This window comes from Rhipicephalus microplus, chromosome 2, assembly GCF_043290135.1.
Source record: "Rhipicephalus microplus isolate Deutch F79 chromosome 2, USDA_Rmic, whole genome shotgun sequence".
Lineage (NCBI taxonomy): Eukaryota > Metazoa > Arthropoda > Arachnida > Ixodida > Ixodidae > Rhipicephalus > Rhipicephalus microplus.
In genome coordinates this window covers 25,103,346-25,127,331 of record NC_134701.1, presented here as the reverse complement: position 1 = coordinate 25,127,331, position 23,986 = coordinate 25,103,346, and the positions used below count along the sequence as shown (strand labels likewise).

At 44.8% G+C, this 23,986-nt stretch overlaps 1 protein-coding gene across 4 annotated transcripts in view; it reads left to right on the top strand.

Moving 5' to 3' along the window:
• Mip (Myoinhibiting peptide precursor) overlaps window positions 1–23,986 on the top strand; it is a 733,569-nt gene that overhangs the window by 641,730 nt on the left and 67,853 nt on the right. For all 4 annotated transcript variants that reach the window (XM_075886332.1, XM_037420273.2, XM_075886333.1 and 1 more), the window contains one exon: window positions 19,845–19,979. In XM_075886332.1, coding sequence (XP_075742447.1) covers window positions 19,845–19,967 — 123 coding nt within the window. In that variant the 3' untranslated portion in view covers window positions 19,968–19,979. The remainder of the gene's footprint in view (window positions 1–19,844; window positions 19,980–23,986) is intronic.

The following is a 23,986-nucleotide window of genomic DNA, read 5'->3' as shown; positions in this document are numbered from 1 at the left end:
ATTTTTGTGGTTTCTGCTTTCATATTTGTGCAGTATTCAATTAAAAAGCAATTATTGCTTATATCTGAGGCACAATTTGGACACATTAAAGTTCCGCGGTGTGTGTGTTCGTACAAAAAAAGGCATACATAAGTACTTCCATGGCCACTGGATCAAAGCGCACAAGGTCCTGTGCGCTTTGATCCAGCAGCCGTGGTAATTCTATGAACTGTAGCATTTCTTACGCTGTGCTGACAATGCCACGCTATGCACGAAAAGGAGAGTTCCGTTCGCTTTGCCAAGATGATACGGTGCTGCAGCATATTATGAAATCTACAAATTATGGCCTCAGAGATTGTGCGCGCTCTCTGCGTGCTCGTTGTAACAAAAGTTACCCTTTCCTATCCTGAGATTACCGCCAGATGGTACTCATGTGTCACGCAGCGCTTGCGCAATCCCATTCACCAATTTTCTCGCACAAAACATCATAACATAGATGTTTTAGCCACTTTATCTAGATGGAAGACTATCGCCTTTCGACGAAATTTGCAGCCAAACTTGTAGATACGGGGCCAATTTTCTTTAGTGTTCATATGAATTGTGATCGGCAAGTACACGGACGGACACGTCGGTCTGCCATGTATTTCTCGTGCGTGTTTTTCGCAGATTCGCGTTTTTACTTATTTGTTATGAAGCTTATTGTATACTGATATTTCGAGAGCTCTACGTTGTTGTGGATTTTTCTGCTGGGTGGAACAAACACGACGTAAACTGGCATTCAGCTTTCTGTGAACCAGTCAGACAAAAACTGCGCATGCAACAGCTTGAAAGTAAGTGGTGACAAATTGCGTCACATTTTCAAATACATTTATTGTTCTTACGGTGTATATAATGATCATATAACAGCGCTTGTGGCGTTCTCATCTTCTCGATGTGGGCTTGTTGACGGCATGTGCAACGTGTTGAGTTTTCAAGCATTGTTTTTCCACAATGAGAAAGTTGAGTGCTATCGCACTATGAAAATAAACATAATCTGTTCTTGCTTAATCAGTTTCTATTGCTAGCTCTATAGGACCTAATTACCGCTATTGTTACTGCTTACGTCCCCCTTCGCTGCCTCTGTCAGTGCTGCAGTGGCAATGTACTTCTGTTGTTGTTGAATGGTCCCTTTTGCAATATTACTTATTTCGTTAAAATAACACTGGGCAAATTTGTTCCTGCGTTGATGCTGGTTCCTGGCCCTCATTGGCTTTATGTAACGTTAATGACTGGGTGTTGTGGGTTTGGCCATATTATATTTTTCAGAGCTGGATTGTATGTAGACCAGTAGGTCAACAACTATTTTCGCATCAATTCATTGACGTAGCGAGGAGGTGGCACACGGTGCCCGTGCCCCCTCCCATATCCTATCCATCATTTTTTAGGCGGAGCATATAGAGCTTAAATGACACACTTGACTACATTTTAATGCAGGGCCTGCACTTTAGATGAGCCCCCTACCCCCTTCCCCCCATCACGCACACGTGCGCACGCGCCTTCTCCAAAATTTTTGCCTATGTCCCTGCGTCACTTGGTTCATCTTTACACTGTACGTATTCTTTTATACGAACCCCATCAAACGAGTACTTTTCCTATAAACGGAACCAGGGAAAAAAAAGTAATTCAAATTTGTTTTCTTTGTGGACGCAAAGTGTTTGCAAAATTGATCATTTTAAGACAATCATGAATGCTGTTCATGTTTGTTTTGTTGTTATTATTCTGCAACAACATCTCTCTGTGTGCGCTGTGAAACCTTGCTACGCCGTTCAAGTTACGTTTTCACGCCAATGCTAACCGACCCAAATTTATGTTTTCATATTCGCAATCGCCCCGCTTGAGCTTTGTCACTTCCACATAGGCAAATTCCCACCTGGATGCTCTTAACCAGACTTAACTGATACCAAGTAAAACAATATTTGATCCATGTTCTGTATTACCTTTTTTCGGTATGTGACGCACATATTTCGGGATACCACAGATAATAATGCAAAGTGCTAAATGCTAGAACATAAATGCTAAATGTTGCAAAATGCTAGAACATATAATTGCCACTCGTATTAGCAGCTTCTTAGATGATAACCACATTTTATCTCCCTTTCAGCATGGATTTAAAAAACGGTTTTCCACAGTCACCCAGTTGGTCTCAGTTATTCATCACATTGCTTTTATTTTAGAAAAAGCTGGTCAGGTCGATGTACTGTTTTTAGATTTCAGTAAAGCCTTCGACCGTGTTCCCCATAACAAGCTCATCGAGAAATTGCAGACTAAAGGGCTTCCAAACTACCTAATATCCTGGGTGTCTGCTTACCTGAACGGCCGGAAACAGTATGTCGACGTCTGTGGACAGACATCACCTCATCTCCCAGTAGATTCCGGCGTACCGCAGGGTAGTGTTCTAGGTCTGCTGCTGTTTATAATTTATTGCAATGATATTGTTAATGCAATTACTGATCCGGTTAAAATAAGACTCTTTGCAGACGACTGCATTATTTTCACAGATGTACACTCGCCAGATGAACAGGTCGCTCTCGACACTGCCCTTAATAATATTCTTTCGTGGTGTAACAAATGGGGCATGGTGCTCAATTTCGATAAATCTATTTGCCTTCGAATTTCTAACAAGAAAAATCCCCTTCAGTTTTCCTATTCCTCCAAAAGCCAACCCTTAAAAGAAGTCAGTCAATACAAATACCTAGGTATAACTATAACGAATAAGTCGTCCTGGAATGCACACATTGCCGATGTTTCGTCATCGGATTTCCGTAAACTGTGTCTTTTAAGGCACAAACTCAGAGACACCCCGTCGCAAGTGACACTATTAGCTTATAACACTTTAATACGTCCAAAGCTTGAATACGCTTGTATTGTATGGGATCCGCATACTAAGTCTAACATATATTCCCTCGAAAAGATTCGAAGACGAGCAGTGCGTTTTATTTACTCGAAGTATGGTCGTGGTACATCAGTTACTGAACTAATGCGAGATAACGAATTCCGGACGATAACATCGTGGCGCCAGCTTCTCCGTCTAAAATTCTTGGACTCACTAATTAACAATAAACGTGGGCTAGACCCATCACATTACGTTACCCCAGTTTCGACCAGGCAAACTCGTCATTCTCATGTCCGATCTTTAACTCCGTATTTTGCGCGGACAGATTTATTTAAGTTTTCCTTTTTTCCGAGAACTGTAACAGAATGAAATAACTTGCCTTCTGATTTCCTCCAAACCTTCGATCTTGATGAACCCAATGTTTAATTCTGTGAATCTTGACCCCCCTCCCTTCCCAATATCGCTTGATTTTTTTATGTTTCTCTTCTACTCGCTCTTCTCTTACACAGATGTATTTTAGTCAAGCTGTGTTACTCATGTACTGATGGCGTGCTTTCTTTGTTTTGATGTTTTTCTTCTACTCGCTCTCCACTTACACAGATGTACTTTAGTGAAGCTGTGTCACTCATGTACTAATCTTGTGGCTGTGTTTGTGCCCCTCCTGCTTGGGCCTTTTTGGCCTGCAGTATTCCACAAATAAAAATAAAATAAAATAATGTCTCCAATGATGCAAAATACAGAGGGCAAGGGAATTTAGGTAAGTGCAGGCTTTTTGTGCGTGTTCCGTAAACGAAAGTGTCGCTTTTTTGGGAGCTAACTGCGCATGTGTGAGCTAGTGAATAATGTATCATGCCAAGTGGTTACGCTGGCAATGACAATGTTACAAGACTATGCTGACCTGTGTCAGTGCTTACACTGCTATGGTTGGGATAAAATGTCCATGTTTTCTTTGAAGCAATCATTGTTGGCACTAAAATCCAACTGCGAAAATTTGCTTACATTGGCGCTACTAAGAGTATGTTTTACTTATTTAGGCTAGCAGCAAGCATCGCACTAGGGCGTAGATTCACAATTCACAAGCTGCCTGCGTGCAGGCCTTCGTAACAGCATTTCATGACTCACCTTTACCTGTTTACTGCGCATGTTTCGAGGGTTTACAAGTTACACTGCATGTTAATCTTTCGCACCCTGACAAATACTGGCTTAAAGTTGTGCAAAAGTACCTTCCACTTTGTTGTGCATCTCCTTCTGTTCGAATATACTGAAGTGTCATGCTGTTACTAAATGTGGCAGTGTTCTTAACGTTTGTATTTCCATCGTGTTGACCAGGGATATGATGTAGGAATAAATGGTAGCACATCTTCAGCGAATTTCTTCGTTGTGCACGTAAAATGAACTACAAAAAATATAGGCACAGATATACAGAGGGCGCTAGCTCCCACTAATGCTTTATCTTTTATCAGAAACTAGGTTACACTCATTCCAATTTGTCTGCAATGAAGTGATCTGCTCAGCTGGGAGCCGAAAAGATTTTGAGCTTTTAAAAGCTGAACAGATTGTTTGCTCGAATATATATGTGTCAGCAAGCCACCTGTGACTATGTAGAAGAAAAAATTGGAACAAATTTGGATGCATTCAAAAGGATGCATTCAAAAGGTAACACAAAATTTAATGGCTAAAGTAGGCTGCGTGGTTGATTCGCGTGAACATTAGTATATAATATTCAATATATGAACAGCATACATAGCTTGGAAGGTATAACAAATTGATTTTGAAACATTCATGAATGCTTCACTACATCGTGCCATTAACACTCTCCAAGAGAACCCTTTGCGGACCCCCTGCTTCCCACAGGTCTCCACGCAGCAGTAAATACGACAAGCTATGATAACGTCTTAGATGGATGGATGGATGAAAAACTTTTATTGCGGTCCTGAAGGATTCCACCCCCGTTTTATAGGGGTAGAATCGCGGGCCGCTCCCACGTTGGGACGGGGAGGCCCAGCCTCACCGCCGCATCGTGGGCCTTCTGGACGGCCTTGAGTTGTTTGTTGTATGAGAACCGGACTCGTGAGCATTAAATGAAAGGAGTTCTCAGAAAATTCTTCATTTTTTCTTTGTGAAGAGGGGCACCTCCAGAGCATGTGGTTAAAATCACTGCGATTCTGGCAGTCTGGAGAAAGTTCTGAAATATCGGAGTAATGGCTATAGGTTACGAGGCTAGGGTATGTTCCCGTCTGAAGCATGCGAAGAGAGATTGCCTGTGGCCTAGACAACTTTTCGTGTGGCAATGGAAATGACCTACGGCCTAATTGATAATGCTTCGTGATCTCGTTGAATGTAGCCAAAATGTCCCTAAAATGAAGGCTGCTGGCTGACTCCTCTGTCTGAGAAGCACAAGTCCCGGCGCGGTAAGTGAAGCCTTGCGCCTTGGAGTGGGCTAGCTCGTTGACATTGGGAAGGCCTCCAACCCTTAAGCCAAGGTGAGCAGGGAGCCAAATAATTGTGTGGTGGGTGAGTTCCTTGTGAGCGAGAATTCTCAAAACTTCCTTGCAAATGGAACCAGAAGCGAAGGCCCTAGCAGCGGATTTAGAGTCCGTATAAATATCAGTCCTTTGTGGATCAAGTAGTGCTAGTCAATGGCCATCTGTTCTGCTTTGTAAGAAGAAGGGGTTCGAACCGACGCCGAGGATAAAATCTGACCCTTAGTATCTACGGATACTACCGCAAAGCGAGCGGAAACGCCATACTGGGCGGCATCAACAAAGCATGAAAAACGATTGTTTGTGAGCTTGAGCTAAAAGAGAGGAGGCTCGAGCGACACGCCTGCCCGCGTTGTACTGTGGATGCATATTTCGTGGAAGGGGGCATACTTTGATGCGAGAGCGTATATAATCATCGAGTGGCGTATTTTGCACTTCGAGCGTCAGGGGGTTGACTACAGTGTCAATCAGAATCTTTCTCTCCGCTGGTGTGATCGAAAGCCTGGCAACTTGTGCCGTTTGTTGAGCCTCGATAACTTCTTCAAGCGTGTTGTGGACTCCAAGTTTCATAAGGTTCTCAGTGCTTGTGCGCATAGGAATGCCAAGAACTTTCTTGATGTTTTTCCTTATGAGTATGTTCAATTTATTCCTTTCGTGGAGTTGCCACCTGTGCATAGATGCGACATAGCTTATGTGGCTCATCAAGAATGCATGGAATAGTCTGAGGAGGTTGTGCTCTCGAAGACCATCCCGACTGTTGGAAATGCGTGAGATTAGTCGGATGACCCCTTCCGCCTTGGAAGTCAGACGGTCGATCGTGCGGCCGTTCTGTCCATTAGCCTCGATAATCATGCCCAGAACGCGTATGAAGTCCACCCTTGGAATACGCTGCCCCGATGCCGTGTGCAGCCTAATGTCGATGTCAGCCAGTGGTTGCCAGTTTTTGGGGTTTGGGTCCCCGTCTCGTGGGTCGATATAAGAGAAGTTCGGACTTTGCTGGCGAGAGCTTGAGGCCCATTTCATTTATGTAGACTTCAACACGGTCTACGGCCTCTTGAAGAGAGTTCTCCACAGAGCCCTCCGAGCCACCGACACTCCATATGGTGATGTCGTCCGCGTAGATGGCGAACTTGATGCCCTCTTGGTTAGAGAGCTTTGCAGCAAGGCTGCACATTGCAATGTTAAAAAGCAGTGGGGAGACGACTGAGCCCTGCGGGGTGCCGAAGGAACCGAGATCGTAGGACTCAGACTTGAGATCCCCAAGCTGTATAGTGGCTTTTCTATTCCTGAGGAACGAGCTGGTGAGCTTGTGAAAGTTGGCTCCTAAGTTGAGAGAAGAGATGGAGGCAAGTATGTGGGAGTGCGAGACATTGTCAAAGGCCTTTTCAAGATCCAGACCGAGAATAGCTCTAACATCTTTTGTCTCCTGATCTATGATGTGATGCTTCAGCATTTTCATGACGTCCTGAGTAGATAGGTGTGGTCTAAAACCTACCATGTTGTACGGAAACAGGTTAGTCTTCTCTATGTGCTTTGATATTCGATCGTTGATGACATGCTCGGCGACCTTGCCTATACAGGACGTCAGTGAAATGGGTCGTAAGTTGCTAAAACTGGGACTCCGGCCAGGTTTAGGTATGAGAATAACCGACGCCCTTTTCCATTGCTCAGGGAAAGTCCCCGTCTCCCAAATACGATTGATTTCTTTGGTGCGGTAGGTGATAGAGTCATCGTCTAAATTGCGTAGTGTCTTGTTTGTAATGCCATCCGGGCCCGGGCTGGAGTTCCCGTTAAGATTGTTTAAGATGGTGCGGTCCTCTTCTTCCTGGAAGGGCTTGTCCAACTCGAAGGCTGGTGATCCCGTGTATTGCGCGTAGCCAGAAGGAGGCCGGGTTGTGTCCAAAGGGAGGTATCTCTGTGCCAGACACTTCGTTATTTCCGTGTCCGATTTAACCTTCCTTTCTGAGTGCAGTATTTGGTCTACCAAGCGCGTCTGGCTGGATTTAGATTTGGTCTCCTGCAGCAGGTGTTTGAGGAGGTTCCATTTTCCCCCAACTTTTATCTGACCATCCACCTTCTTGCAAATCTCGTCCCAATGCTGTTTTTCCAGCGTCTGACAATAAGTTGTTATTTCTTGGTTAAGACTTGCGATGCGTTTTCGCAGTCTTCGATTCATACGGTGTGCTTTCCACCTGGCTACGAGGGCGCTTTTAGCCTCAAGAAGATGAGCAAGCCTACTATCCATTTTATTGACCGGTAGATCAGTCTCTATCGTTTTGGTGGCCGACTTGGCGTCTTCGACCAACTGAGACAGCCACTTGTCGAAATTCGGTGAGTCATTATTCTCTTCTGCGCTCTTCGCTCTGATCTTACGGAAGAGGTCCCAATCTGTAAATTTGAAAGCTTTAGGGGGCTTTGCTTGAATTTGTAATGTCCTACTCAAAATACAATGGTCACTCCCCAAGTTTTCTCCTAAGTTTAACCATGATACCTCCCCCATGGTTGTGACAAAGGTGAAGTCTGTGGTAGTATCCCTAAGCAAGAATTTCCAGTGCGGGTAGGAAACATGGGGTCAGTGACCAAAGTAAGATTCAGATCCGATACCGCTTGCCAGAGCTCGGCTCCCTTGGCAGTGGTGCGAGGGTAGCCCCAAGCTTGATGGGGTGCGTTGAAATCTCCCGCTATAACTATGGGTGCGTCCACTTTCCTAGCGATCGTAACGGCTTTTGATAACAATGAGGTGAAGCGATGGTGCCTGCCTTTTGGGGAGCTATATATGTGGAGTATGAAAATGCTATTTTTAAGGTTGCTGCCAGGTATAATTTCTAAAAGAGAGTGTTCAGTCTTGCTATTTGCCATGTGCAAATTGTGCTCAATGTAAATGTACTTCTGGGACACAAACGTGCAGATACCGCGGCCATCTGGAGGTTTCGTGATGTGATGGGTGTAGCCTGGCAGGCTCATTGTTTCCGTAAGCGTCTCCTGTAGCATAATAACATGTGGTCGAATTGACTGGGATTTAATATACTGCTGGAGAGCTGCCTTCTTTGATTGGAACCCCAGCCGTTCCACTGCCAAATTACAAAATTTTTAAGGTGTCCCGCCATTGTTGGGACCCTCAAAAGCTGTCTCCTGAGAGGCGCTACGGGTTGCCACCTTCTGCACGATCCTGACCTTAGGTATTACTTGGGCCGGAGTAGCATCGGCTGATTGTAAAGGTTTAATTTGGTCAGCCTCGATCTTTGTGACTCTGCTGTCCAATACCGCAATCGACTCGACCACCGCCCTGAGAGCATTTTTGATATCATTCAAGGTTTCCTTGACCTCTGTTTTGAAATCTCTGTCCTCGTTATTGGCCGGTTGTGCTAGCGCTCTCTTTTTTGTTCGTTTTGCCCCTGGATGGACGTCCATGGGTACCTCATCGTGACTCGCATCCGATGTGGCCTCTGTACAGGGAACTGTGTTTGAAGGAGACGGAGACAAAACCTGCTGTGATTTCCTTAAGTCGGCTATTTATACCCTGAGTTGCTCGACAATGGCCCTGAGGTTAGCATTTTCCCTTTGCATCTGCGCATATATATCTGAGTGTTGCTCTGGATTGGTACCCCCCTTTACCTGTGGTTGGGAGCCCTTGATCTTGGATGCCCAGGTCTGGTGCTGATTTCCTTGCTGCACACCATTGCGGACGGTAGGCACACGTGAGTTAGAACGGCCCTTGGATCTAGAATGTCCTCTGGATCTCGAACGGCCCCTTGCTCTGCCTCTGGAACGGGATCGCCCTCGCGGTGGTTGTAGCTGTTGGCTGACGTCACGCGGGCGCCAGCTGCTGCTCGGGCGCTCAGTCGTAGCGCGGCCGCCTGCAGCGGCTGGTAGCGATAGGAAGTCTCCACCACTATCTGTGAAGTTCATGTCGTCGGCGTCTTGTTCCGCAAATTCCATCGTATATTGCATCCGTCGCTCTCGTCTTCGTCGACGGACTATGTAGGGCACTTGAAAACGATGCTTACACGTCTTGTCTGCCGTGAGATGTGGACCCCCACACAACTTGCATTTTGGAGTGCAGACGTGACCCTCCGAAGGAGATGACATACCACACCCTCTACAGACGGCCTCCTCTGGATGGGGACAAACATCGGCTCGATGACCTAGCTTTCCACAGGCATAACAGACATCGGTCTGTCGACGATACAGGGTGCAGCGAACCAAACTATTTCCACATATGACGTAATTTGGCACTTTTAGTCCGTCAAAGAGGACAATTACCGTGGTGGAATTCTTGATTCTTTTCACTTGGAGTGCAGTCGGGTTCCTTGGGTGTACAATAAGTGAATAAAGTTGTTCTTGACCGATGTCCGCATCAACACCTCTGATGATACCTTTGCAGGTGTCGTCGGGGGCAGCTCGGTAGGCACTAACATCAAAACTGGTGGTACCGAGAGTAATGGCGGTGATCTTGGAATACGCTCTGGCGTTTCTCTCCGCTGGAGTGCTTATAACTGCAATGTTCTGCATCATATTCGGGCATACCACGTCTTCCGTGACTTCTTCCTCACTGAGCGCTGCAGCCACTGCGAGTGCCTTCGCGAACTTAATTTGACTCACAGGTTTGACTCTCATGTCCAGGCCATTTTTAGGTCTCACGTTGACTCAATGGTGATCTCTTGGAAGGTAAGGAAGTCTAGAAACAGCGATAAGACGCTTCTTCACCGCAGCCCGGGAGCGCTGAGGCGACCACGCGTCGCCGTGCATGGAGACGCTTGCTTGCTTCTCGGTCCTGGGGGTATGCGTCCCACGAAGTTTACGTTTAGTGGTAGCCACAGACCATCCAGAATCTTGAAGATCATCGGGAGTGATATCCTCCCCATCGACAGAGACTTGCATAGACATTCCGTGCGTAGAGTGCTGGAACACCCTTCCGAGAAGGGCCGGCGGCCGCTCCGCCGTAGCCTAAGCCTAGCGCGCTCAGCTGAGCAGATGGGCAAACAGAAGAGTCTCGAAAAAGTGTCAAAAAGCTTATCCACAGTGAAATACTTGGTATCGATGTAGTCCGTGTGGTTTTATGCGTCGACTGGCACCAAAAGACGCTCACAAATGCACGAAAAACTGTCCAAAAACATTTTCGAACGCGGAGCCGATGTTTTCACATCCACACGAGACGGCGTCCCACTGGTGGCCTCACGTCTCAGATGCTTTTTTTTTGCCGCGTACGCCCCTGCAGTCTACACTTCTCTGCGGCTGGTCCCGAGTGTGTGGCCGTGGCGCACGCTTTGAAAGTTTTGTGTCTGCGACACTGCATTACCGTTTCCCATTCGAAAGCAATTCTTGATACGGACTGTGGGGAAGTGTGTCACAGTTCTCTTTGCTGACATAGTCGAGAGCTGCACACGCTATAGGTGGTGATAGTTGCAACCTGCAGCTTCTAGTTTTTGAAGCTCTCTCAAACCAAAACCTAAACTGCTTGATAATGAGGGAACTATAGTTAATTATTTGTCACGTGCTGTAGCAAACGATGTGTAGCGTTATGACTAACAGGGCCGAGCAACACATTGTAGTGGAAAAAACGCGAGGCCAAAGTTTTTGCGTCAGTACCGCTTTAACGTATATTGCTTTGTTCACAAATCTCGTGACTGTGACTCGTAAAACGAGTGAATCAGTGCACCGTAGTTTCCTAAAATTAAAACATGGCTGAAAGACGGTGCATTCTATGTTTATTTGAGCCTATAGTTCTTGTCCAGCCATTTATGTAGGTGCAAATAAATTTACTGAAGATCATCGTGTAACCCCTGCAAAAGGTTGCTTCCTGACATTCTTGGCATGCTTGGCTTGTGCCTACAGGTATTGCTTGTTTCATGACGCAGCAACGTATGACAAGAGAGTAGAATCGACAGTAGATACGTGCATGAGCTAAGTATAATGCTTTAACACTAGCGGATAGTACGTGTTACTTGTCACGCATGATCTCGATTAAAATGCCCATTAGTCTACAAGTTCAAGGTAATATCACGCAGCTGTGTAAAGAAAACAGGTGGGCTTAACCTAAAAAAATAGCAGATCCCACGTACAATGGTAATCGCTGATACCCGAAGCACAAACCAGAAAGGTTGATATGTCACTTTAAAATCAATACAACGTTACGAGGTGGAGGCAAATGATGTCATAAATGACTTTCATGTCATGATTATTCTGCTTGAATTTGTCGCTTACCTTTGTCATTTATTCACGTCACGTGATACCAAATTTAGTATATGAGAAACTAGCGAAACGCCCGAGAGCACGCTATGTGCGTGGTATGTTGCATTGTTCTTACATAACACGCGTGTCAGGATTATCATGTTTGCACCATTCATATCTTTCGTAATCCATTGACGTCACGTAACACCTAATTTAGTATAGGTGGAGCTAGCAAAACAGCCGAGACCGCATCAAGTAGGACCCATTTCACTCCAATGTAGCGTTGACGCGCACGCACGCTGGGCACAGCGACGCTACGTTCGCAAAACACGAGCACTAAGTAGTCTGACGCCAGGCGCGCGCGGCGCGGCCAGCGTCCGTCGGTGCGGCCCGACGGCAACCGGCGCGAAATGCGTCATGCTGCATTTCGCGCCGACGCGTTACCCAGACAACACTGCGTCTTCCTTTTTTTCGTGATGGAGGGACGCCGGACGCGAAGAAACGCGCATGCGTCAAAGCAACGTACCGCGCCACGCGCCTGCGAGTATATGGCAGGACCGGCTCCTGGTGTGGCAACGCCGGCGTGACGCAACGAAATGAACGCTGGCGAGCACGCGCACCGCGTCATGTCGAAATGTATTGGCGCCTTGACAGTGGCATGTAGTAATGTTCTCACATGACACGCATCTCATGATTAGCATGTTTTCACCAATCACATACTTTCGTCATCTATTGATGTCATCATCATCAACAGCCTGACTACGTTCACTAAGAACAAAGGCCTATTTCATGTTCCGCCAGCCAACTCGGTTCTCTGCTTGCTGCCGCCAGTTTATACCCCAAAACTTCTTAATCTCATCTGCTCCCCTTAACCCGCTTGTCTTCTCTGGGAATCCAGTTCGTTAACCTTCATTACCAGCGCTTATCCTGTTTACATGCTACATGCCCGGCCCATGTTCATTTCCTCTTCTTGATTTCAACTATGATATCCTTAACCCCGGTTTTTTTCCTAATCAACTCTGCTCTCTTCTTGTATCATAATGTTACACCTATCATTTCCCTTTCCATCGCTGGTTGCGTCATCCTCAATTTCAGCTGAACCCCCTGTATAAGTATCCAGGTTTCTACTCCGTAGCTAAGTACCGGCAAGATGCAGCTTCTATATACCTTCCTCTTGCGGGATAGTGGCAAGATACCTGTCATGATTTAAGAGTGCTTGCTAAATGTGCTCCACCCCATCCTTATTCTTCTAGTTACTCCAATGTTATGGCTCGGCTCTACGATTATTACCTGTCCTAAGCAGACATAGTCTTCTACAACTTTATCTCGAAGCGCCGCTCCCTTCCGAGGTTGCTGTACATTACTATCGCTTTCTGAAAATTAATTTTAAGACCTGCTTTTCTGCTCTCCTTGTCTGTCATGAGTTGCGATTTGTCCCCTGAGTTACTCAGCAGTGCAATGTCGTCGGCGAAGCACAGGTTACTAAGGTGCTCTCCAATAACTCTTATGCCTAACTGTTCCCATTCTAGACCTCTGAAAACTTTCTGTAAGCACGCGGTAAATAGTATTAGGGAGATTGTATCCCCCTGCCCTACACCCCTCTTGAATAGTACTTTGTTGCTTTTTTTACGAAGCACTATGGTAGCAGTTGATCCCCTGCAGATTTCTTTCATGATGGTTATATATGCTTCGTCGACGCCCTAATTCCGCAGTGTCTGCATGACGGATGATATTTCTACTGAATCAAACGCCTTCTCATAATTTATGAAGGCTATGTATAATGGTTGGCTGTATTCTGACCATTTCTCTACTACCTGATTGATAGTATGAAGGTGGTCTACTGTTGAGTAGCCTTTTCGTGGAGTAGCGTTTGACGTCACGTAATACCAAATTTGGCGTACGTGAAGCTAGCAAAACAGCCACGAGCGCATCATGAGTGTGCCATGCAGTCATATCATTACATGACACTTATGTCGCATAATGTTTGGATGTGTTATCTACCTATGTCGCCCTTCACGTCACGTAATAACGAGTTTGGTACATGTTAAGCTAGCGAAATGGCCGCGAGCGCATCATGAGCGTAGAAGGTAGTCATGTTGTTACATGACACACATCTCATGAGTATCATGTTTGCACCACCCACATACCTTCGTCCTCCATTCACGTACCGTAATACCAAATTTGGTATATGTGACGCTTGCGAAACGCCTGCGAGCGCATCATGAGCTAGGCATGTAGACATGTTGTTACATGACACGCATCTCCATATTATCATGTTTGCACCAGTCACATATCTTCATTATTCATTCACGTACTGTAATACCACATTTGGTATATGTGACGCTAGCGAAACGCCCACGAGCGCATTATGAGCTTGGCACGTAGTCATTTTGTTACATGGCACGCATGTCATGATTTTCATGTTAGGGTCGGACGCTTGTGTTCGCAATGCAATCTCTCATTTCATTTCATTTCATTTTATTTCCTTAAAGACCCCTTGCGGGGCATTACATAAGGGGTGGGTACATAAAAATTGAGCAGAAAACAATCGTTTGTCCTAAAGTGAAAGATGATTAGTGATACTGGTTGTGAAGGTAGAAGTACAAGTAATGGCAGGAATGTCGTCTGAAAGGCCATTCCAGGCAACTGCCGTGCGAGGAAAAAATGATGTTGAAAAAGTAACGGTGCGTGCACGTGGGCGTCCGACTTGAAGTGGATGATTAGTTCGTTGAGAGATGTACGCTGGGGGAACAAAATAAGGTGGCATGCGCATCGAGCTGTGAAAAAACTTATGAAATAACGAAAGACTGGCAATACGGCGGCGGAGGGAAAGGAGGGGCAGTTGAAGTTCTGCCTTTAGTGAAGATACGCTGACGTCATGGGAGTAAGAATTATTGATAAACCTAGCGGCACGGTTTTGAATACACTCAAGGGCGTCGTCAAGTTAGGCCTGATGCGGGCTCCAGATTGGGGAAGCATATTCAAGTTTAGTTCTAACAAGGCTTTTGTAAGCTAATAATTTTACATTTCTAGGTTCGTTACGTAGATGACGTCGAAAGAATCCCAATGTTTTGTTTGCCGATGATATGACTTTCGTGATATGCAAACCCCATGAAAGATCGTTGCAGAGTGTGACACCCAGATATTTAAAAGAATTAACAGTTTCAACTGGAATATTACTGATGGAATATGGAAAAACAAGTGGAGAACGGCGGCGGGTGAAGGATAAGGCTTTGCATTTGTGAGGGTTAAGTTCCATTAGCCAATCATCGCACCATTGTTTTACATTGTTAAGATCACTCTGTAGAGCTAATTGATCAGAAGCGTTATAAACAGTGTGGTAAATAATACAATCGTCGGCAAACATTCGGATTTTACAGGATACATGAGATGGAAGATCGTTAATAAATATCAGGAATAAAATCGGGCCCAGAACCGACCCCTGCGGGACACCAGATGTTACCGGAAGTGAAGTAGAGGTAGCATTGTTAACAGAGACAGCTTGAGTGCGGTTACTTAAAAATTCACGGATCCACTTTAGGACGTCGGGGTGTAGGTTTAAGCGAGAAAGTTTCAACAGAAGGCGTTTATGTGGTACTTTATCGAATGCCTTCGCAAAGTCCAGGAATATGGCATCAGTCTGTACGTTAGAATCCAAGTTAATATGCAAGTCGTGCGAAAACATAGCCAGTTGAGTCTCGCACGACAAACCTTTACGAAAGCCATGCTGCGCGGAATTGAAAAAGTTATTTGAGTCTAGGAAGTCCATAATCCGGGTGTAGATGACATGTTCGATGATTTTGCATGGAATGCTAGTTAATGAAATTGGTCGGTAATTGAGGGGTGACTCTCTAATACCTGATTTGAATACTGGGGTGATATTTCCATGTTTCCAATCACTAGGAAGCTCACCCGTGGAAAGAGACTGCGAGTAAAGTAGACACAAAAATTTTGCACAGATCTGTTGAGTGTTTTTTAGAAATTTTGAATTTATGTTGTCGATACCTGATGATGAAGATAATTTAAGTTTATCAATGATTGCCAAAACTCCGGGTTCAACAAAAAGGATTGGCGGCATGGAAGTACTGACTACGGTAGGCTGTGGTGGGGGTGGAATGTCAGTTTCTGTGCTAAAAACCGATGAGAAAGCTCTATTAAACAGGTCGACACATTCCGAGTCAGTGGCCACGTCACCTGCTTCATTAGTGAGAGTGATAGTGCACGAGTGGTTGGGATTTATGACCTGCCAAAATTTCCTAGGGTTACTAGCAAGCAATTTCGGTAAATGAGAGTGAAAAAAAGAATGCTTAGCGTTTCGTATTGCCATGAGGTAAGCTTTTTCAGCAGCATAATATTTTAACCATGCGTTTTCGATATTCTGCTGCTTGGCGGAACGAAAAAGGCGTTTTTTCTTATTTTCTAATTTTTTGAGCGTTTTAGTAAACCATGATTTTTGGGAACAGGCACGGAAACTGAGCTTGGGGATGAATTTTTCGACCAGTGTATCACATTTATCCTTAAATAACTTCCAGTTATCATGCACCGTGCGATAAAGAAAATTATCTTTGAATATTGGAAGAAAACAGTTTAATTCATCATTTATGGCAGTGTAGTTTCCTTTATGATATAGTCGTATGGTTTTTTTGGTGGTTCGTTGTTTTGGAGGAGTGATTAAGATGTCGGCTTGAATTACTTTATGGTCGCTTATTTCTGACAAGTAGGAAATAGACGTTACACTATCAGGAATACTGGTTAGTATTAGGTCTAATATGTTTTCACAGTCTTGGGTAACGCGGGTTGGTTTGGTGACAACTTGAGCTAGGTTGAAATTTAGACATACATTAACAAATTCACTCGCCTCACTCTGTACCCTCCGTTAACAGTTAGATTAGGCCAGTCAATATTCGGGAAATTAAAGTCGCCAAACAAGATAATATGGGCATTAGGGTACTTTGTTGAAAGTTCATTTAGCACCGAATTAAGCTTGCCGGGAAAGTCAGGATTTCTATGTGGGGGCCTGTAGCACACGCCAATTAAAACTGATTGCGGTACAGCTTGGTGTTTTATCCATATTATTTCCAAGTCTGACGAAATATTCACAAAAGTTGCGGGTAGGTCCTGGCTAACAGCAATGAGCACCCCTCCTCCCATTCTGTCGTCTCGGTCCTTACGGAAGATCTGAAAATTAGGTAAGTCAGCTAGAACTTCTTGATCGCTTACGTCACTATTAAGCCATGTTTCCGTTAATAAAAGCAAGTTACTACTGGATGATGAAACAAGATTAGAGACGATTTCGCGTTTCGAAATGAAACTGCGAATGTTGGTGAAGATTACGGAAAGAGACACGGTAGTTTGCTGCGTTGGTTGAGGATTAGTTGATGATAACGGACGACGCAGTGATTGCTAGGTTACTTCCTTCACTGCCTGGGAAGATTCATCAAAGACGTAGCGTTTAGAACCTATGAGCAAAGTTTTGAAGCTTAACTTAAATGCTGTAGATTTTGATCTGGCAAAAGTGACAAGGTGTCTTCGTGCATGTCGGGCGGCAGGGGAAAAGTCCTCACCAACGCTGTAGTTAGTGTCTTTAAATTTCTTGCCTTCCGACAAGATCGACTGTTTGACCTTAAACGAACTAAATTTTACAATCACAGGACGGACGCGGTCAGGCGAATGGCGACCAAGGCGGTGTGCGCGTTCCACTTGTGAAGGCTGTATTTCTAGTTCAAGGTTTTCAGTGATACACCGAATGACTGTTGCCTCTGAATCAGCAAAGGATTCTTTGGGATTAGGATCAGGAATACCATAAAATATCAGGTTATTTCGGCGGGAATGGTTTTCGCTAACGTCTGCACGGGATTGAAATTTATGATAATGCCGGGTGATATCAGTGGTTAAGGTTTTTGTGTCATCTAGCTCTCTGCGCATGCTTGAAAGTTGACAGTAATGCGTTTCCAGATTAGTCAGACGCTTGCATACATCAATCAGTGCTGCGTCAGTTGATCGCAGATGATCTTTAACAGTTTGAAGTTCCGCGATCAATTTGGTTTGTGCTACAGAAAGATTTTTCAGCTCGGTGAGTACAGCATGCATGGTATCTGGAGGCCCCGGGTTAGTTTCAATATCCCCTCCCAAAAGCAGTAATGAGCACAGCACTTGAAAACATTCGACAATAATAGCAACACAGCACTGCGGGCCCGGCAGCTGTACTAGAGAATAATTACTTGACTTTTTACAAAAGAGAACCTGGGTGTCACCAACCTGCATAGTGAAGACGAACGGATTAGTAGACTGCGCTTTCGCACAGCTACCGAGCCCACAGAGCGGCGAAGACGGATGGCACTCTTTTATAGCCGGTGACGTTGAAGTTTGCTTTGACGAGAATGGCCAGGCTGGAACGTAGATCGAGACATCTGGCGGCGGTACGATGAAGTGAAGATCGGTCGAGAGATGGCACCAGTTGTGGGAGCCATTCACAAAGGTGTTGGGGGCGGGATACGTCGGGATTTGTCCGGTAGGCAGGAAAGCCGTCAGGAGCGAGCTCGTGAGAACGGTGAGTATCTGCATAGTGAAGACGAACGGATTAGTAGACTGCACTTTCGCACAGCTACCGAGCCCACCGAGCCATCTCTCCTAACATACCAGCTTTGCAACATGCCATGTGAACGAAACCACCGCAAGAGCTGCAAGACTGTGAAATGTAAATCATGACATGTATGTCATGAAACTTATGACATACATATCATCATTTTCATGTAATGTCTAGCCAAATATGTTCTTCATACAGTCATGTTATGCCATACCAAGTTTGGTGTAAATACCGTTATCTAAACGGCCATGAGAGCTAAAAGTCGTAAGCGGATAGATAGATAGATAGATAGATAGATAGATAGATAGATAGATAGATAGATAGATAGATAGATAGATAGATAGATAGATAGATAGATAGATAGATAGATAGATAGATAGATAGATAGATAGATAGATAGATAGATAGATAGATAGATAGATAGATAGATAGATAGATAGATAGATAGATAGATAGATAGATAGATAGATAGATAGATAGATAGATAGATAGATAGATAGATAGATAGATAGATAGATAGATAGATAGATAGATAGATAGATAGATAGATAGATAGATAGATAGATAGATAGATAGATAGATAGATAGATAGATAGATAGATAGATAGATAGATAGATAGATAGATACGCTCAAGTCACCGAAGTTCGCTATGAAATGCTTTGCATTTAATAGCTACAACTGCTACAAATATAACACCTTCCTGAGGTGGCACACACTTGGTGCCAAAATTCTGCTATCTTGCACACAGACAGAAAGTGAAGAGCGTCCATCGCATCGAAATTAATATGGCTGGTCAAGTAACGTTTTACCGAACGCACGATTTGCTTTCACATTTCATTTTACAGTAGACTTTCTAGAATGTAAGCACTGCTACTGTGAGTTTGATTTATCGTATAGATTCATGAAACCACACATGTTTATTTCTTCTTGCAGGAATGAGATGCTTCACTTATGCCTGCGTTGACATTCCACTGCGCTAGTTTGATGGTAACAACAGTCGTGCGCACCCTCAGTCACTCACAAGTGAACGTGTGATCTTGTTTCTCTCATGATGGAACAGGCGACCATGTGCGGAGAATTGGACGTTTTTCTATGAAAGGCACAGAAAATATTTGATGTATAATGCCACTTGGTTAGTGTGGGTAGTGGTGTGACGAAGTCTGCTGCTGCGTGTGATCCCACGTCGTACTTGAACTGGTATAGCGCATTACGGGAAAGAAGAAACGGCCGAGCAGACGGACACAAGAGGACAGAGCGCTAGCCCTCTTAGCGCTCTGTCCTCTTTTGTCGGTCTGCTCGGCCGTTTCTTCTTCCCCGTAATGCGCTATACCAGTTCAAGTACGACGAACCAACTCACCCAATCTTAAACACTCGTGAATCCCACGTGGTCTCACAAAACGAAAAAAAATAATAAGCATTTCTTTTTGTTTGAATGTTGTCTCCTTTGTATGTTATGCGTAAACAGAGAAAAGAAAGATATAAACCGAAAGACACGAGAAGCAGTGGAAGGCATAAAAAGTGAAACAAGTAGGAACAAAGAAGGCCGCCTATCTTCGCACATCCTCTAGGCTTGACAACACTAGGATGAACCTTGCCTAACGTTTTATTGTTAATATTCGCATTAACAAGACACTTCGAAATACATATTAGTGCTATTTGGAAGTTTTGAAAATACTGATAACAGTCGCCGTGGTTATATTTGGCTTAAATACACTTAAAATAAACTTATATATAGCTGTATTTGGCGTGCAGGCTTTGCTACTGCGTGCCGGAGAGTCTGGAGAAATCGCAGGACATGGCATCAGTGCTCGTGCCGCTGGACCGGCTGCCTTGCGCGAGAACCACTGGAATGACCTCAGCGGCTACTGGGGCTGAGTACCTGCCGAGGTGAATGTTTTCTTTAATTACCACTCTCTTTGGTAGCAAATGCACACGCATATATCCTTTAGCTAAGAATAGCCTGATGATGTCGCGTTATCACGTCATGTTTGCTAATTTAGTGCATACACACATACACACAAAATTGCATACACACAAAATTTGGCATGGCATTCACACACAGACACTGTGTGCTTGAAAGTGAACCACAGACTAGATTTCTTAAGACAAAAACTACATCAAGATATGCGATATATAAAACTAGTAGCTTACAAAAGCTTCGTTAGATCAATACTACAGTATGTCTCAGTTGTGTAGAATCCTTATCAAGACAGCCTGAAAACAAAATTAGGAGAAGTTCAACGCTGTGACCGTCCGCCTCATATGCATGAATTACCGCCGGATAGATTCTGTCACGCAGATGTTGAAGTCCTGTGAACTGGAATCACTTGAGGCACGAAGACAAAAAAAAACCAGTTGAAAGCTTTTTTCATGATACTGCAAGGTCATCTATAAAATAACGAAGATTTGTACTTGGATGTGCCAGCGAAACGAAGCAGTCGGGCTAATCACGACTGCGTTTTAGTACCGTACTCTTGTCGAAGTGATGCGTTTCGTTATTCTTTTTTTTTTCAGTTGCCATTGAGATTCTGAATGCGTAGCCAGGCATTGTAGTAAATTGGAGCAATTTTTACCAATTCGAAAAATAGTTGGACATTTATTTGAGTGATCAAGCTGCCAGGTAAGATTGCATGTTTTCTTGGTTTGAGTTGCTTCGTTTTCTTTCTCCCTGCTGCGTTTAAGCCAAGTAGTGCGTAGCCAGGCAATGATGTGAATGGAGGCAGTGTTTTCCAATTCGATAAAGTGTTACACATGTAATTATTGATTGCGCTACCACCTGATATACATGTATATTTGTCGATTTGTATTTGGTTGTACCCTTTCTAAAAGAGCCCTTAAGAGAGGGTTGACAGTAATTTGAAATAAATGGATAATTAAATAAATTTTAGGCGTGCATCGCAGGTAGGCTATCCGATATCACTGAAGGTATCCCTGGCAGATTACCTAATGAATGAGCCACGCTGGCGCTCACAGCTTCACCACGATGAAATATCTGCTATCGTATAAGTAAACGCCATACCAGATGTTCACAACATTCCCCATGCTCGTTCAGAAACGTTCTCTCATTGGGATCCTCATTCCCCAACAGGGATGAGGATCCCAATGAGAGAAAGTTTCCGTGTCATGCTCTCTGCCCCGGTCATGGTTGGGTAATTTTGCAAGCTTGCGAGCCCAAAGAGGGACAGGGAACTCAGGAGTACGCAGAAAAGGGTTCTCTTAGAGAAGGAAGGCGCGGTGAAATTTCACGGCAACGTACTCCTCCTCCTTCCTCCTCTCTGTGTTCGAAAATGCGCAAGCTTCGTATCGGGTTCGAAAATGAAGCGATGTCGTTATTCTTACGACAGCGTCTTGCTGAGTGTGCAAACGGGAAGAAAACCGCTTTTGTAATGTGGAGTCAGCTCTCCTCGGCCGCCGTTATTGTCAAAAATACTTGGGCATCAATAACGGCTGTCCCCTTCGGTAGAAGGGAGGGGGAGTTCCATACTCTTGCCGTAAAAGGAAAACAATTGATCGGCGAAGAATCCAGACCGACTGCCGTATCTGGATTCCAACTTCTTCCTCTTGCAATGCTCGCCTGCATGCGTATAATCTTTGCTCTTTTTCTACACCTGTACCATTAGTAAAATCCAAAAGTCCGTAACCCTAATGTGGCCTAAATAAAATTTAAATTAAGCTATGACGTCGCTGCCATGATCCTTGCCTTCCCGGAAGTAAACGTGGAGAGCGAACATTTGACGTCGAGAACCTGTGTGGCCTTAAAATAAGACGGTGCACCACATCGTCCTCATGTATCGCCAATGAAAAGAGTCCTGGGCTTGCTGCGACCTACAATTTTCTTAATCTCATCTGCACACCCAACTCATGGTTTTCCCAACGAGCGCTTGCATCTTCATGTCAGGTACGTACTTACAGAGCAGAAACCTGAAGAATCACAAAAACGGTTTAGCTTAAAAAGAGTACGAAACAGCGAGCGATGGAAAAGAAAATGATAGGTGTAACGTTAAGCCACAGGAAGAGAGCAGAATGGGTCAAATAACATACGGTTGTCAAGGATATGATAGTTGAGATAAGGAAAAAAAGGGTATGAGATGGGCACGTAGCGCGTAGCAATGGTAACCGCTGGTCGTTAAGGGAAACTGACTGGATTCCAAGTCCAAGAGATTGACAAGACATGTCCGACTTAGCAAAAGTGAGGAACACATTCCGCCTCCCGCCCCTAGGTGATTGGGACGGTGGTTGCCTTTCCTTCCTTCCCTCCCAGCTTGCGCACGCCTATGGCTGCTTATGTGTGCAGAGAGGTGTTTGAATAGGCTTGCTAAGTGTACCCATGCCGTGGTGCGCATGTTTCCTATGTCGTGGTATGTGGTCTGAACAGGACCGATTGGTGGATATGTCAATTATTAATTGCGCGAACGTTATTACAAAGTAAAAACAGAATGTATTTGGGTGATCTACTTCCTTTGCCTCCTAAATGCTCTACCTTAAAGAAAAGAGTCAAAAGAGAGTCACAACATCATGATTTTGTTCAGGCAGTCACTTGACCTCTTTTGGAAGGTAGAAACAAAAAATAGCATATTTCAGAGGAGTGCAAGCACTCTCAAGAAGTACGTTAAGATCGCGTTCCGTGATAAAGGCGTTGCCGTATATGCTATACATAACGCACGTCCGCCATTCGAAGCCATTGTTGTGGGCTCGCTCGCTGGCCCCATCACTAGGGTGTTGCGTGTCGCCGCCCTCGCGGCGCCTTCGCCAGCGCCTCCGCTGCATCCGCGTTCTCTCTCTCTCTCTCTCTCTCTCTCTCCTAAGTATATTTCAATGCATTGCGCTGGTTTGTTACTAACGTCTTTGTGAGTCAGGTTCTACTTTATGCTTTGGTTACTATCTATGGTAGAGCCACTGAAAGCTCTATGAAGGACCAAGTCGTTGGTTTAACAAACACACACAAAACTTTAATTGGAAACTATAACAAAAATACTAATACTAAAGTGAACAATTAACAAAAAGTTGATTACACATGGTAAATCAATTTAAATCCACCCGAAGTGGAAGTTCAGAACCTTACACTACAATGTATATTTCGTGTGCGGATGAGCTGCGGAGCAGGGGCATGAAGTTGGTGGGTCTCACCACGTAATTGAGAGCGCGGCTATGATTACACAACTGGAATACGGTGGCTCCGGCTCTTGAAGTAGACACGGGCTGGCTGGTGACCATGATGTCTCGGTGGCGGTTGAGTGACCAGTTGACAAATCAGAGGAAACATGGCCCGGACATCTCGGTGCACAGCCCAGGTCCATAGCCCGACTGCTCTTGCTTGCCTCGCGACACTGAAGCCCGCAGGTCTTAGGATAGAGTTCACGACCGGACAGCTACGGTACTCTCGAGCAGGAACGCAATGGCAGAAGGCTCCAGCTGGTTGAAGTCCGTGGGGCTCGGTTCCGCAACCAGACGGCCCATCTTCAGCGCCTGGTTTGGTTACCACCTTCCACTCACCACGTTCTCTTCGAACACCCTGCTCTTCTGCGGCTGAAGATCTACTTTGAACTCTGGTTTCCTTGCCTGTCCTGACTTGCGATTTCTTACGTCCACCCTTGCGCCACGCATTTTTGTCCTATACTTGTTTCGGCATCATCTTTTTATCCCTTCATTCAGCCCCAACTCGCGTGCGCTCTTCATATTTTTGAGTTGTGCACTTTTCAAAGGCGCACACTTCAAACACGCATGACACCCATCTCAGAGGCCCCACTTTCAGTAACTTTTTTTGCAAAAAACTGCCGTACAGTGCACGCGACACACCTCTGCCATAAACGTAAACAGCACACACTTTCCTGGGCTGACCCGTTTCAGGTACAGTAGTCAACATATAAAGCAGAGCAGTCGCGAAAATTCGGCCC